The 16900-nt window shown below is 39.2% G+C and overlaps 1 protein-coding gene across 1 annotated transcript in view; it reads right to left on the reverse strand.

The window, feature by feature from the left end:
* The window catches only part of LOC102252940 (protein ZBED8-like), a 4022-nt gene extending 726 nt beyond the window's left edge, over positions 1–3296 (reverse strand). The window contains 3 exon segments of the mRNA XM_014533921.1: positions 529–968; positions 971–1589; positions 3211–3296. Of these exon segments, the coding sequence (XP_014389407.1) occupies positions 529–968; positions 971–1589; positions 3211–3296 (1145 nt within the window).
* Positions 3297–16900: the final 13604 nt, after the last annotated feature.

A 16900-nucleotide genomic window follows, 5' to 3' on the forward strand; every position in this document is an offset into this window, starting at 1 on the left:
ATCATCGTAATCCTTTTGTCTGGTTCAATGTCATGTTCCTCAAAGAAAGCAGATAAGGTAGGCAACATGTAAATTTTATTTTCATCCAATTTTTTTTTGGCCAAAGCTGAAGTTTCATTTGGAATAATCGGATCTTTTTAGACAAATCGAGGCATGTTGCATTTGGTCCTTGCAGTGATAAATTTAACTCATTCAAGATGGCAAAGATGGCAACCAAGTAAGCTATTTTTTGCAGTTCACTTTTATTGCTGAAAAGTGCTTCAAACTTCGGTCTTGCTTTCTGATTAAAAAACGTTTTGAAAAAGAAATGTGGATTTGACAAACTAGTGCCTATGATTTTAACTTATGTTTGATATATAGTAGTAAGGGTTTTATGAATGTTAATTATTTTTTGTGCCAACAGCCCAGATTTGTTCTTATATGTAAGCAGAAAGCTATGAGCTCTGCTTCCGAAGTTATTTAATTTTCTCAGATATGAATGTTATTTTTTTTTGTGTTAATAAAAGTGTAAAGAATTGGAAAAAAAACGTTTTGAGTTCATCACGAAGCTCAAAAACATGTTTTAAATTTTTTTCTCTCGACAACCATCTCGCTTCAGGGTGAAATAGCAGAGCATTGTTCGGCGCATCCAACTCATTGCACAGTTGCGAAAACAGTTGACTGTTTAAAGTGCTCGCCTTTACAAAATTGACACAACTTATGACGCTTTTCATTACTTCTTGTAACTCTTGTGGCAGTGTCTTCATTGCTAACATTTGCTGATGAATCATACAGTGAGTTCCCATGACTTTTGGTGACTCATTCAGTATCAAACGTTGAAATCCAGATCGACATCCTAGCATAGCTGGAGCACCATCTGTGCAAACACCACAAACCTTTTCCCAAGAGATCTTATGCTCTTTCAGAAACGAACAAACTGCGTCAAATACATCACATGCAGTAGTTGTTATTTCAAGAGGTTTGCAAAAAAAAGAAACTCATCTTTAAAGTCGCCATCATTAATATACCTCATGTAAACCAGTAACTGTGAACAGTTTGCAACGTCTGTAGATTCATCAAGCTGGATACTAAATATTGGAAGTGGAGAAGATTTAATTTCCTGGATTACCTGATCAATAATATCAGCAGACATGTCATCTATTCGTCTGCGGACAGTGTCGTTAGATAAGGAAATTGCACTCAATTTCATAAGAAATTTGTCTCCGATCATAACTCGAACAATGTCTTTGGCCGCTGGCAACATTAAATCCTCAGCAAAGTTGTGAGGTTTCATAGCTCTGGCCATTCTGGGTGCCACCAAATATGAAGCTTCAACGGCTGCTACATTTTGTTTGTGGTACTTGCCACCAGTATCAAGTCTGGCTTTCTTGAGTCCATCAGCTTTGCTTCTAAAATAGTTAGTATCCTTGCCGGCAAAGCTCGAATGCTTGCTATCAAAATGGCGTTTTAGTTTGTTTGGCTTCGTAGATTCGGCTGATAGAACTTCACAACAAATAACACATTGCGGTTTCTCAATTCCTGCTGTAATTATTGAGGTAAAACCATACTGTAAAAAATCCTCACTATATTTTCTTTTCTTAACGTTCTTCTCTACATTTTTTTTTTGCAGTAGTTGATGATTTTACAGTACATGATTTTACATTTACCAAGTGATTATAATTCATGAAGTGTCATTTTACCTCCAATACTGCTGCTTTCAACACAGTAGCTGCTTTTAACAGAATAGCTGCTTTCAACACAGCAGCTGCTTTCTACACAGTAGCTGCTCTCTACACAGGTGTGACTGGTCTGCATAAGTACATTATGGTGCCAACCCTGTCACATACACCTGTATTTGTATGGGGTGTATGTGATGGGGTTGGCACGATGATGTCATCACGCCGGGTACTTGTATGTGGGCGTATCTGCATGTGGGCGGACCCGCCTGGAGACGATAGAGAAGCGGTGTCTCGGTTCCTAAGACCATCGAAAATATGTGTTTTCCGATGGTCTTAGGCGACCCCTGTGAAAGGGTCGTTCGACCCCCAAAGGGGTCGCGATCCACAGGTTGAGAACCGCTGCTCTAAGCCCTGTGCCATGGGAAATACTAGTAAAAGCTCCATATGTAACCCCTTTTTAATTGCATACTTCAGTTTCCCCAGTCTTCTGCTTCTGACTTGGAAAGCAATCACTTAATAATATCATATAAAGGAAAAAAGCCTTTCTCCAATTTACAAAATTGCAGGTAGTTGTGTTATTCAATTAAAATAATACTTTTTTTTTCTGAGCATAACCTCTTGTCCTAAATTGAAACCCCTAAATGGGCTGCAGACATTTAACCAAATTAGAGAATAGTGTACCCATAGTTTTTCTATTCCTATATTAGAAAATATTTTTTTCTAATTATTTTCTGGCATGCCGATCCATTTGAGTCACAGAATCCATTTCAGTGTATTTCAATTGTTTCAAAGAATATAAAACACCATCACCATAATTACCTCCATATCTTTATAAATATTGCAATATCTGTAATGGGAATGTAATCTTAATAAAATCTATATTGTCTTTGAGAACATTTCATGGGCAGAATTTGTATTAATAGAAATACTTTATGTATCTTATTTCATCATTGATTAAAGGAATCATTTCCTCTCCAAGGTTAATTATCTCCGTCTTCTAAAGATACTTGGTGGCTAATAAAAAATATTTAAATTCTCTTTGTTTAAAATGCAAGGCACTATTATAACAAATTTTAATACATTGTGCATATATATAGTTCTGGTTATGAGCTAAGGAACACAATTCCTTGAATGTTATAGTTTTTCTATTCCATTTCAGTGCTAATTTTTTTTCTAGCAACAAATAATCTATTTTTATTGAATTCAAAATTACAGTAAATATGCTCTGTGCAGATAATTGAACACCTGTAACTTTCCAAGCCCTACAATTATAGATTGCATATTTCAGAGGCTTAAGGATCTGTTTTATATTCCAAAAGTCATGAGCTGAAGACTGATTGCAAATGTGTATGTATTAGCATAGCCACTAATTTTTCTACTGCATTGTATATATACATCTGAATGTGAGGCATTTCATTACCACACTAATATCGTGTATTTAGCAGACTCAGATTTTTAAAAAATAGACTAAAACATAGCTGATATCTTTCCCTGGGATTGGGAAGGGAGAGTCTGTCTGGTGAACCCAATGCTAGGTACTAGTGACTTGTACCTTAGGTATATGAGCACAGGCCAAGAAATGCTGGGAGGGGTGAAGACTGAAGCTGAACCCGGGAGCCCCGACAGAGAACCACCCATTCTGTGCATCTCACCTTCCTCACCAAATCATGTAGCTACAGGGAGGAGAAGCTATATTTGAAAGGGGAAACTGATAAAGTATGCAAACTGAAACAAACTCCTCCCCATTTTTTCATTGTATTCACTTTCAAAAGTGATGTTAGAATGAAATTCTATTTAATTGAACTTGGATCAATTTCAAATTTGAATTGCTATTGTATGATTTGAATTGAAAATATTATAGTTGAGCCTTTTACTACTGTGAACATCAATTTTACTCACCCAGCTATGATAATAGGGTTTTATTTACATGGCCAGAATCAGTATATCAGGGCTAGAAGTTTATTTAGAAATCATTTAAGTTTTATTAGGAACACGTTTTATGAAAAATGAGGGCAGAGGGACTTGGAGAAGCTGTATGCCCAGCCAAGGCTAGAGGCAAGGGCCTGTGGTCCAGCCCACCGCCCTGGGTGTGGCTACAGCCATTCTCATGGTACTACGTGCCCACAGAGCAGTGTTCAGAATCTTTCTAAAAAAAGTGAGTACATAAAGCACAGTTATTCTTATATTATTATTTATTTTCATATTATATTTTTCCATATAAACAACTGTAAACCTTCTTTTGCTCACCCCTGTATATGAAAAGAAGTCCAATGCAGATATGGTATAGGGTGTCAATGAAAACTTGGAATGGAGAAGGTATACATGGGAATAATTGTCATAAGATCCAGTAAAATATGGTACTATAATCACTGGATTACACCTTTGGAGATCCAATTATGTAACCTCAGATAGAAATCATCTGGCTTCTCTGAAAATACATTCTTTTTCAACTGTAAAATGAAGATTATTCCTGTCTTTTCTAACTCTCAAGAGATTTGTGAGGATTTATTGAGATAATCTGTTAAGTCATTTTATAAGCTATGCATTACATGAATGTAAGTGATTGACAAGAATAAAGTCGTAGAAAAATAGAACTGATCACATTCATAAAGACCTGCCATTCAGGAAAGGAACTTATCTCTTTATGCCGTTTATTTATTTTGATTGTATTTCAATTTTCTCCAAACATTTAAAAGTTGTAACTATTAGAATTGGCATAATTTTTAGTCTGAAATAGATTTGAAAAAAATTTTGGATTATTTTAAAATAGTAATTGACCATGTGAATGAGATTTTTCTTACACATTTGATATTCATTCCATAAAGATGAGCTCTCCAAAGGAGAATCCCTTGATAGACTGGGGGACTTTGTGGCTCCTCTGAAAGTGTATGTGAATGTGTGTATGTGTGCTAAGGAGTGATTGCCTGGGAAGATCCAGATCTTTCATCACATTGGCAGAGGTGAGAAGAATGGGATATTAGAGAAGAGCAGAGGAGAAGAAAATATCAGAATAAAATCAAGAGAAGAGAAAGGGAATAAAAAACGTGAACACATTGCTATGCGTGTGCTGTAGGTTGTTTGTGCCCCTCCAGAAGGACTGAGAAAATATCTTGTATTTAGGGGTAAATTTTTAAAATAATAATAAAATATTCACTGAGGGCTTAATCTATCCAGGCACTGTGAGCTTTCAGTCATGATATTAACCCTTTGAGTGCCAACCAATATCCTAGGAACTATGCTAAAATTGCCAAGGCATTTTTGCTGATTTTACAGCAGTTTAGGAAAAAAATTATGAATCGCAAGTAAATGAAGTTACATATTCAAAAACTTAAGGAAACCTTTACTACATTTGTTTTCATCTTTGACATATATTGTTTGCTGATTGTATTATAAAAAACTGGACGCATTTTCGAAGCTTTGATAGCGCTCCCGGCACTTTTGGCGAAAGACAGGAGTGCGATCGCGCTCCCCGGCACTCTAAGGGTTAATATGCCTCACAATAACCCCATCAGATATGAAAAGATTCAAAATCCCTTTTAAGAAATGTTTGGTCCTAAGGGTATGCTGTGTTAAGGTGTGTATATAGAGGCCAGATTTTGGAATTCTGAATTTTTAAATTTTTAGAAAGATAAGCCTATGCCTTTCATCAGATATGAAAAGATTCAAAGTCCCTTTTAGGACATGTTTGGTCCTAAGGGTATGCTGTATTAAGGTGTGTATATAGAGGCCAGATTTTGGAATTCTGAATTTTTAAATTTTTAGAAAGATAAGCTTATGCCTTCACCATAAATTAACCAAAACACCCAAAATGTGCTGAGAAAGCACCTCATAATCTTAATGGGATAAAGAAAAGTTTTAAGGAGCCTCATGTTAGTTCATTCCATACAGGCCAGATTTTCAGGACAAATGAATTATGAAAAAGCATTTGGTTGTCACAGCTTTTAGGATTTTGGAATTGCAGATGAGGGACTGTTGTACATCTGTATTATTACCATCCCCATTTAATAAATGTGAAAATGGCATCAGGGAGTTAGTTCATTGCCCTGGTTGCACAGCCAGCAGGTACCAGAGCAGACTGCACATCCAAGCCTTCTGACTCCTGGGCTGGGGTGTTTTAAGAATTCAGTGCAGATGGACAAATGAGAATGACTTGGTTTCACTTCTCTACTGCCACCAGCTCTCTGCCTTACTGTTCTCATTGTTTCTAAGGATTGTCATTTCCCCTAACTAGATGACAAGGGAGTGGGAAAAGGAAGGCAGTGGCAGAGTCCAATCCCTTCTTGAAATCTTGAAATTGACTGTCCAGATTTAGATGAATTGGTAGCCAGTCCATGAGCATCGTTCCAAGAAGAATCAGGAAGAACTCACTAAATATTCATAAAAGTACATTTTGAAAACTTACTTTGTATTATATACTATCCCAGGCACTGGCAATGCAATGTAGTTTATAAAAGTCTTTACCGTAGTAATAACACAAGTAACTAAATAATTAGAATATACTTTCATAACATGTTCGACACCTTTACATAGAAGTTGAACAAAAGTCCAGACTATAAGGTACCAGGTCCTCCTTAGCTAACAGTCTCATAAGCATATATAGCTCTCAACTCAGGGGGAGCAGGCTTTCATGGGAAACCAGAAGAAAGAAATTCCTCAAGCTACTGTGTTCCTTTTTCCCTATGATGAGGCAACCAAGGTATGATTCGTCATGCACTCAAAATACTTGGAAAGGAGGAAGCCATGGAGAAGAAAACTCTCCTGTCAAGAGGAGCCACAAGGGCAGGGTGAGAATCACTGATAGGAAATCATCAGCAAGGGTTCAAGTGAGCCATGGGCAAGGCAAGGCTGGAGAGGGAAGTCAGAGAGGCCCTGCAAGAGTGGAAGAAGATCGTCACAGCAGGCTGACCCCAGGTGACCTGGGAGCAGGGACAGAGGCTGGGCCCGCCTGGTGGTTGAACCACAGCAGCAGGAACCAGCAGTCGGCTCACAGAAAGATTGATTTCCTGCGATCTTACTTTTCTTCCCAAGGCCAAGGACAGGGGGAACCAACAGGCTGGAGTGGAAGGCTGGACATCAGGCATTTTCTCATGCATTATCAAAGCAGTGAAGCAGAAGGAGCACAGGTGCAATGCAAGAAGGCTCCATGAAACTGACTACAGAAGGGCTGACATAACTGGAAAGTGTTCATTCGAAACACATTATGAGATAAATGATTTTATGAACAAGTTGGAAACCTAACAACCACTCATAATATCATTTCTATGTTAAAATGAGTTGTGCATCCTAAGCAACCAATGCAAAAACAGATTTCGGTAAAAACAGAAATTGTAAAGGACTGTGGGCTGGAGATGCTTGAATTACATTTTCTGTCAGTCATGGAGGCTGCCACTAAGAGCCACTGGGTGGCAGTGTGGTTGTGATTTCCTGGTAAATAGAAAAGGGAGTAACTAGGGTTGAATCTGAAGTTAACAGGGTGTGTTTTGGTTTTTTTTGTTTGTTTTGTTTGTTTGTTTGGTTTCTGGCATTGAGAAGTTTACAATGGAAACGGTTCATCGAATAATAGCTGGAAAGTCAAACAATGACTATCATGCGAAAAACCACGAGCATATGAAATAAAACTGCTTTGTTAACAATGTAGCGTTTTATAACAGCAAAATGTCTACTAGGTTCTCAGTGATTCTTCTGATAGAAAAATGTTAGACATATCTAAGTATAGACAGGAGAGGGAATAGGACAATGGATACCTCTCTTCCGACTCTTACGAAAGCCGCGCTCCTGGCTGTACCTAGCAGGTGCTTTCTGTTCCCGGCCCCACTTCCTCCTCACCATCTGATCCACACTTTCCCTTTGTTCTTTGAAATGTTCTTGGAGACAAATCCCTGACAAGTCACCTCATCGAACTATCTTACTTCACTCTCTTCTTTTGCATTTCTTTGGAATTATGTACAAAAACACACTAACGTTTTGTATCATAAAATTTCTCTCTTCTTTCTTATTTCTGAAAACACTACTTACTAGCTGTGTGATCTTAGATAATTTACTTAACCTCTCTGTACTTCATATTCTTTACCTGTAAAATGAGATGACAGCAGTACTAATCTCTTAGGGTTATTGCAGGGCTGATCTGAGTTAATATAAGAAGAGGCTTAAACTGGCTTGCCCTCCAATCAGAATGTGAAGGAAGAAGTCAGAAACTGTGCATTCTGGTTCTGTTTTCTCAGGGCCCTGTAAGTGCTGGATATGCAGCACATGCTCCATAAATATTTAAATCAACAAGTTAATAAATGAATGGCTAAAATATGATCGTGCCCATGAGATGCACAAAAGATGACTTCAGTATGATCTGTCATTTAACATCGGAAACCTTTATGAACATATTATTTTACATGATTAAAAATAGATCATTTGAAGTGTAAATAAGCTTTAAAACATTCCTTTACATTTTAGATGGATCAAATGTTCTTAAACATTAAGGTAATAGTTAAGAAAGATAAATTGACTCCCAAAACATTAATTTAGAAGAGTAGACCCTCTTAGTTAGAAGCTAGCTCTGAGATAATTAACTCTCTTACTTTCAGACTAGAAACCAGGCCTTTAAATTCAGTGGTTATTATTTTTGTCTTTTTAAACTTATCGCTGCCACAATTTGGTAAAAGCCATTAGCATGATAAGTATATAAAGTATTGTTGATTTGGCTGTAAACATGTATGTGAGGAATACTGTTGACATTCCATGTTTTTGTATGTTTGTACCAATTCATATAATGATTTTTGCTTCTTTACCATCAAAATATGAAATCTTATTCTTATCTCTGTACTTAGGCTGTTTTTACAGTATGAAGCACTTTCTGAATGGTTTGTACCAATTTACTGTGGGCTTTCTTCCTCTTTGGAACTATTTCTCTTTCCTTGCAGAAACTAGGTTAAAACTCTGCTTATCAGGAAAATTAGGCTCAGAGGAAGACAAATGACCTCTTCAATACATCAAGTAAATTCTCAAACTCAAAAGATCTGAACAACATCTTAGAAAATAGCTGGGACTAAAATAACAAAAATCATATTTTGGAAAACATTTCTTAGAACCGAAAAATGTTAATTAACCCACAAAGTGGTGCAGACGCCATCACCTTGTCTGGTCTGGTGCCGCCTACACACAAGAACCAAGCCTCTCCTGTGTCACCCTGGATCCCTGCCGTGCAAGCTTGCCCAGGAGTCAGGGGGTCTTATGTTTATTGGTTTCAAGTATAATCTTGCCATGTTTCAGTAAAGTATCTTTTATTGTCATCGATATCAGTGCAACCTTAAATGAAATGCTGCAGGTGCATTTCAGCCCTGGGGAGTTCTATCTATTCACAAACAAAAGCTGTACCCAGCAGGTTTTTAATTTGGCAGAAGCCTCATTGCTATTCACTTAGGATTTATGTGTTTCTTTGTACTTTTGGCACAGTTCAGTACGAGATTATTTTTTAAATGTCGTGATTTAAGAGCCTCCATTTCGACATGTTCATTACTGAACTCATTATTGTCCCTCTCCTTTTTCCCAGGATTACTGATCTCAGGGAATGGGCCACATCTATCCAGTTGTCCATCCAGCAATTCAGAAGTCAGCCTGCACTGCTTTCTCTTGCTCACTTACACTTATCAGACACCTACTTATGGACTTGGGCAGTTGCCCTGTGGGCAGGGACTTGGTCTATAAATTCAGAGGCTAGCCCAGTCCCTATGCTCAATAAATACTAGAGGAATAAGTGAATGACAAATATTTATCTAATCTATGCGCTTTTCTCCACCTCTGCTATCTCAACCCTAGTTTTGGTGTTCACATAGTCTTAACTGGCTATTATAATAGCTTCTAATTTGGACCCTTTGACTATTCATTTCTCACTGCAGCTGCCTTTAAATCTAGCCTCATTGCTCCCTGGCCTGGTTGCTCAATTGGTTGGAGCATCATCCTCTATGCAAATAGGCTGTGAGTTCGATTCCTAGTCAGGGCACATACCTAGGTTGCGTGTTCGATTCCAGGTAGGAGCTTGTACAGAGACAACTGGTCACCTCTATCATGTCACATAATTACCATTTTTATGTCTCTTAGCAAGTTTGATGATTATAACACAATATTGTTGTCTGTAGTCACTATACTGTGCATTAGATCTCCACACTTGTCTGCAAGTTGCAACTTTATATCTTTAAACAACAGCTCTCCTATTCCCAACCCCAGACCCTAGTAACCACCATTTTACTCTGTTTTTATGAGTTTGGCTTTTTCAAATTCCACATATAAGTGCCATTGTAATATTTGTCTGACTTACCTTGCTTAGCATAATGTCTTCAAGTTTCATGCATGTTGTTGCAAATGGCAGAATTTCCTTTTTTCTGTTGGCTGAATAATATTCCATTTTATGTGTACACATGTGTCTTCCACATCTTCTTTACCCATTGACAGGCATGCATGTTGTCCATATCTTGGCTATTGTGAATAATGCTGCAACTCAGTTCTGCTAATTGCAAAGCCCTTGCAGTTGGCTATACCATGTTGCCTCTGGAATTCCGTCCTCTTACCCATGAAAGGGAGGAGGTGAACTAGATGGTGCATCCACATTTTCTCAGTAGAGACCCACACAAGACCAAAATCCAATGCCATGGAGGCCACAGTCTTTCTTTTTTTCTAGTTCTTTTATTTTTAAGACATGCCCATGCATTATGTAGAAATGGCCCAGGATTATTCATGGAGACAGTAATTTGTTCAAATGTGTTTTTCTTCCTCCCCTCTTCTCCCACTCTGATTTCTAGCTCCTTTGACTCAAAAAAATTGTGGCAGGAGGGAAAACAGAAGCCACTTGAAATCAGAGAATTTTGTTAGTTTTTGTAAAAGCCTAAACTCCTTGATATTATTATGATAAGTACTCTAGAGAGAGAGGAAGGAAAAAACAGCACCTTTGAAATCAATAGAGGGAGGTGGAAAGATTTCAGTAGAGAAGGAAAAGAAAGGAGCTCTGTGTGCAGGACCGGGAGCAGAGCTCTGGGACAGTCCCAGGGAAGTGGCAGCTCACAGAGGTGCTAGCTGTCCTCTGCTTTTATCAAGGCTGGGTCTTCAGCGTAAGCTCTGCAGTCTCCGTGTGGCAGGACAGCAGAGAACGCGCGGGATTAAAAGCATGAGAATAATTAACTGCGATAAACTAGAGATGAAACAGTCTTCCTTCAGTCAGTCCCATATCCACATCTTTGATTCTCATGCAGCCTTAAGGACTGATACTGAATTTCTCACCTGCCTGACAGTATAGGAGCTTAGAGCAGATTTTATGTGAAATTAAAATAACAAATAAACCTGATATTTCCTGTCACCAGAGTTTACAGACTGAATCACACCTGCTCTGCAATATTGGATGTGACTCAGGCATGAGCAAAGGGCATATGGAAGTTATATTCAAACCTATTTTCTTTTTGTATCTAAGGTCTCAGAAGACATTCTTTCCATGGTTTAATTTTAAAGGAATTAAATATGAGCTACTCAAAATTCTATATTAAATACTACTCAGCTTCCATTAGGATTGCCAACTGATCCAAGTTCATTTAATAATATATTGCCAGTCGTCAGTCATGAAGCCATCATGCAGGAAGGGATGAAGATGCACAGGACCACTAGTTCACACTTAGGTTACAACACCCATTTCAGAGATTCAGTTACTTCTGGGGATGAGGCAGAGCGATAGGATCAGGGAGGGGCACACTGGGTCACGATGATTATGGTCAAGTTCTAAAGTCTAGATCAGGGGTCCTCAAACTACGGCCCGCGGGCCACATGCAAATACAAATATTGTATTTGTTCCCGTTTTGTTTTTTTACTTCAAAATAAGATATGTGCAGTGTGCATAGGAATTTGTTCATAGTTTTTTTTTTAAACTATAGTCCGGCCCTCCAACGGTTTGAGGGACAGTGAACTGGCCCCCTGTTTAAAAAGTTTGAGGACCCCTGGTCTAGATCTTAAGTGGGCGGTAGGAGCATACGGCTTTCCTTTATTATGTAGACTTCATAACTTACACATACATAACAAATACTTGTTTGCATGTATCGAATACACATTTGAGATGCTGAAAACATTTAGCACGGCCTAGGTCGTAATCCTAGCACATATCTCCAGGTGTGTTTTCTTATCTAGCAGAAGGCTGTTTCACCCCTTCTTATCACTCCTCAAACCTGCCACCCCCTTAATACACACACACTCAGACACACACACAACTGTGGCTTCCTTGGACTTCACTGAAGAAATCAGCACAATGATTATGCTTCAGTCACTAAATCTGCTAAACTGCTTGCATCCAGCCCTTATTGTTTCCCTCTCTTCTGCTAAGTCATACCAAATGTTTCTCCCACATCAGCCTCTGAGAACATTCTAGTATCTCAACCCTAATAAAACACCACAAATAGCCTCGCATGACCTCCGGTCCCCTAAGCCAGTGGTCGGCAAACTCATTAGTCAACAGAGCCAAATATCAACAGTACAACGATTGAAATTACTTTTGAGAGTCCAATTTTTTAAACTTAAACTATATAGGTAGGTACATTGTTATTAACTTAATTAGGGTATTCCTAAGCTGGCCTTTGCTAAAAACGTCCTCAATCTGATTGAGGTACGTTCGCTGAGGTCGACCCCTTCCAACTTTCCCATCCGCACTCGTCTTGTAGCCAGTCTCACTCAACTCCTGCATGAATCTCGCGCGCCTCCCCCGCGCTGACCGACACCCCCCCACTTCTTCTAACGCCACTTCTTCAAAATAGACTTGCCCAGGCCAAAAACTGACTTCTGCGCATGGACCACTAAGTTTCAATCGCACTGTACATGCGCGCCCGCACGTGGTATTTTGTGGAAGAGCCACACTCAAGGGGCCAAAGAGCCACATGTGGCTTGCAAGCTGCGGTTTGCCGACCACTGCCCTAAGCTAATTCTCTTTCTCCTTCTCAGCAAAACTTCTTTCTAAAAACCTGTCTGTCCTCACAGTCTACATTTTCTCATTTCCTAGTTTCTCTTTGGCCCACTTGGCTCCATATTGCCACTGAAACAACTCATGTCAAGTTTCTCTTCCAACCATTTCAACTGGTGTCTTCTTTACGACCCTTTCCGGACCGTTCCTCTAGCAAACGCTAAATGATGGCCTGCCAGGGATCTTCCTAGGCCCCATTTTTTCTCTGTAATCCTTTCCTAAACAATCATCTCCTATCTCAGACTTAACAGTACCTGTTTCTAATGACTCTACACCTGACCTCTCACTTCTGCTCCAGACTCATGTAGACAGGAGCCTCCTTGACATCTCCATTGGGATATTAATATATCTCTCAAACTTAACATGTCTAAAACATAACTCCTGCTTCCCCGTTTTCCTTCTCAGCAAGTAGCACCACCATCTACAACCTCAGTCACTCAAAAGAGAAATCGAGGAACCATATTTTATTCCTCTTTCCTTCTTCCTCCATACCCAAATTCTCAAATTCTGACAACTCTACCTCCTAAAAAATACCCCAAGCCTATCATCCTAACCCAATCATCGTCATATTTTGTTTCAGCCCCTACAGTAGGGGCTCAACTGGTCTCTTGCTTTCATCTTTACATCCTCATAAACCACCCTGCACATAGTAGTCAGAGATGCTTTTCAGCATAAATCAGATCACATCATCTCCATCACCAGCAAGGCCCTCTGATCTACTCCTGACCATCTCTGCAACTCCGCCCCCAGCCCCTCTTCCCTGCCTGTTGTGTTTTGTTTCCTAGTTCTGGATCAAGCTAAGCTTTCCTTACCTGTAGGTCTTGGCTCTGGCTGTATTCTCCACCTGGCAGGATGGGCCCGTAATTGGTGCAGGGCCCCTTCACCTTGAGGTCCAAGTCTGGTCACAAATGTCTCCTCCTACTTTGCCACATCATGTAAAGTGAGGGAAAGGAGACTCTGGGATGGAACTAGAACCCCAGCCAGAGCCTTTCGATAGGAGACAGAGTTCAGCTCACCTGGAAGCAAGCATTGGCAAACGCTGGGCAGCTGTGTGGCTGCAGCCAACTGTCGGAGCCCAGGGCACACAGCTCCCGGCCCAGCAGGTCCTGTAATGTTAATCAGAATTGGGGCACAAGTCTCATCACACAATAGGGCATGACAGTCGCAGTTGTGGAAAGGGTAACGGGCAGTTGGCCCATGAGTGCACTTCTAGGGACGCACACTAAATTTCAATGTAGAACAGCAGTTGAATTCCAGACCTCAGTTTCTGTGGAAAACTCAAAAAGTGGGTGGAAGACAGGCAGGGACAGACAGGAGTTGAGTGAATTGTATTGGAGAGTTACAGGCTCCTGGGCTGGTCAAAATTTAAACTGATTTGTGGCATTAGACTATGATGGTCTTTTTTATTTGTGTTTTTTTGTTAATCCTCACCCGAGGATATTTTTCCATTGCTTTTTAGAGAAAGTGGGAGGGGGAGAGACACAGAGAGAGAGACATTGATGTGAAAGAGACACATCAATTGGTTGCCTCCCACTCTTGGCCCTGGTCAGGGCCAGGGATGGAGCCTGCAACTGAGGTATGTGACCTTGACTGGAATCGAACCCGGGACTCTTCAGTCCGTGGGCCAATGCTCTATCCACGGAGCCAAACCGACTAAGGAGACAGTGATGGTCTTAATGATCATTGTTGACTTGAAAATATTTACCTTTTGATTAATGTTTCATTCACTTCTTCCTTATTTTCTTTATTTACTGCTCTGCGTGTGTTTCCTCAATCATACGATGGGCATTGTAATCATTTTTATAAATTCTTTTGCGAATTAAAACATATTAAAAGTACTTAACAGTATATTACCTGCTACATAACCCTCAATATGTGGCTATTATAAATATTAATTTCAATATCCATTCCCTACAGATTATAAATACCAGCTGTCTATTTAATGTCTGCACTAGGCTTTCTGCCAACTTGACTACTCAGTTTTTATTTGATACCTTTATGATGCACAAATCTAACAGCTATTTTTACTAGCTTCATTTTTTTTTGAAAGAATTGTCTTTTTTAGTGTCCATTAATTTACAATTTGTTCTAGACATGTTAAAAACATTTATAATTAGTGGCAATATTAAATTCCTGTTTGTTCATTCAATGAAAAGGAAAATACAAGTATCCACATTTCAAATTAAAAAATATTTATGGACTGCCTTTCATGTACCATTGAAACTATCACAAAGCCTCAGTAAGAATTCCTACCCAAAAAAGGAGCATAGAAGAAAAGCCAGACTGATAAACTGCATAATAAAATAAGAAACATGTATTCAGTTAGGAAAATGCATGAGGAACAATGGGACAAAAGAAAGGGAGCATTTAATACAATCTGGAACTGCAGAAAAGAATTATTAAAAAAATGTGTCACATGGACTGAGCAATAAGAATCAGTAGGAGTTTGCAAATAAAGAAAAATGACCAGGCATTTCTAGAGAGAGAAGCATTATGGGTAAAATCAAATTATGTGTACCAGGAGATATAACCAGATCAATACTATTTAAGTGTAACATACAAGGTCAGGAGTCAAGAACAGTGAGGCTAGATTTATTTTTTATTTTTAAATTATCACTGGAGATAATAATAATAATAACTATTATTATTGATTTGAGAAAGTGAGAGACAGAGAGAGAGAGACAGACAGAGAGAGAGAGAGAGAGAGAGAGAGAAAGAGAGAGAGAGAGAGACATTGATCAGTTGCCTCCTGTACATCATTTCTGAGTCAAAAGATTCAGAAGACAAAGGACCCCAGATATTTCAAATTCAGTGAATGGGCTCACCAGACCCCAGCCTGGCCTGGAATCATGTTGGTCCCTGAGCCTACCTCTACCACCTATGGAATCAAGACAACTGTGCTCGTGACCCTTTTCAAAGGGATTAAACTCACAACCTAGGTATATGCCCTGACTGGGAATTGAGCCTGCAACCTTTCTGGTGTAGGGGACAACGCTCCAACCAACTGAGCCACCCAGCCAGCGCACAATAAGGCTAGATTTAAGGGCAGCTGCAGTGAGAAATAAATATAGTCAAAGGGTCCAAAATAAAAAAGCTATTACAATAGCCAGGTAAGACTATGGTGAACACCAAAACTAGGGTTGAGATAGCAGAGGTGGAGAAAAGCGCATAGATTAGATAAATATTTGTCATTCACTTATTCCTCTAGTATTTATTGAGCATAGGGACTGGGCTAGCCTCTGAATTTATAGACCAAGTCCCTGCCCACAGGGCAACTGCCCAAGTCCATAAGTAGGTGTCTGATAAGTGTAAGTGAGCAAGAGAAAGCAGTGCAGGCTGACTTCTGAATTGCTGGATGGACAACTGGATAGATGTGGCCCATTCCCTGAGATCAGTAATCCTGGGAAAAAGGAGAGGGACAATAATGAGTTCAGTAATGAACATGTCGAAATGGAGGCTCTTAAATCACGACATTTAAAAAATAATCTCGTACTGAACTGTGCCAAAAGTACAAAGAAACACATAAATCCTAAGTGAATAGCAATGAGGCTTCTGCCAAATTAAAAACCTGCTGGGTACAGCTTTTGTTTGTGAATAGATAGAACTCCCCAGGGCTGAAATGCACCTGCAGCATTTCATTTAAGGTTGCACTGATATCGATGACAATAAAAGATACTTTACTGAAACATGGCAAGATTATACTTGAAACCAATAAACATAAGACCCCCTGACTCCTGGGCAAGCTTGCACGGCAGGGATCCAGGGTGACACAGGAAAGGCTTGGTTCTTGTGTGTAGGCGGCACCAGACCAGACAAGGTGATGGCGTCTGCACCACTTTGTGGGTTAATTAACATTTTTCGGTTCTAAGAAATGTTTTCCAAAATATGATTTTTGTTATTTTAGTCCCAGCTATTTTCTAAGATGTTGTTCAGATCTTTTGAGTTTGAGAATTTACTTGATGTATTGAAGAGGTCATTTGTCTTCCTCTGAGCCTAATTTTCCTGATAAGCAGAGTTTTAACCTAGTTTCTGCAAGGAAAGAGAAATAGTTCCAAAGGGGAAGAAAGCCCACAGTAAATTGGTACAAACCATACAGAAAGTGCTTCATACTGTAAAAAAAAGCTTAAGTACAGAGATAAGAATAAGATTTTATATTTTAATGGTAAAGAAGCAAAAATCATTATATGAATTGATACAACCATACAAAAATATAGACTGTCATATACACATTTTTAACAGCCAAAACAACCACACTTACTATACT

Source organism: Myotis brandtii, unplaced genomic scaffold, assembly GCF_000412655.1.
Source record: "Myotis brandtii unplaced genomic scaffold, ASM41265v1 scaffold123, whole genome shotgun sequence".
NCBI classification, from domain to species: Eukaryota; Metazoa; Chordata; class Mammalia; order Chiroptera; family Vespertilionidae; genus Myotis; species Myotis brandtii.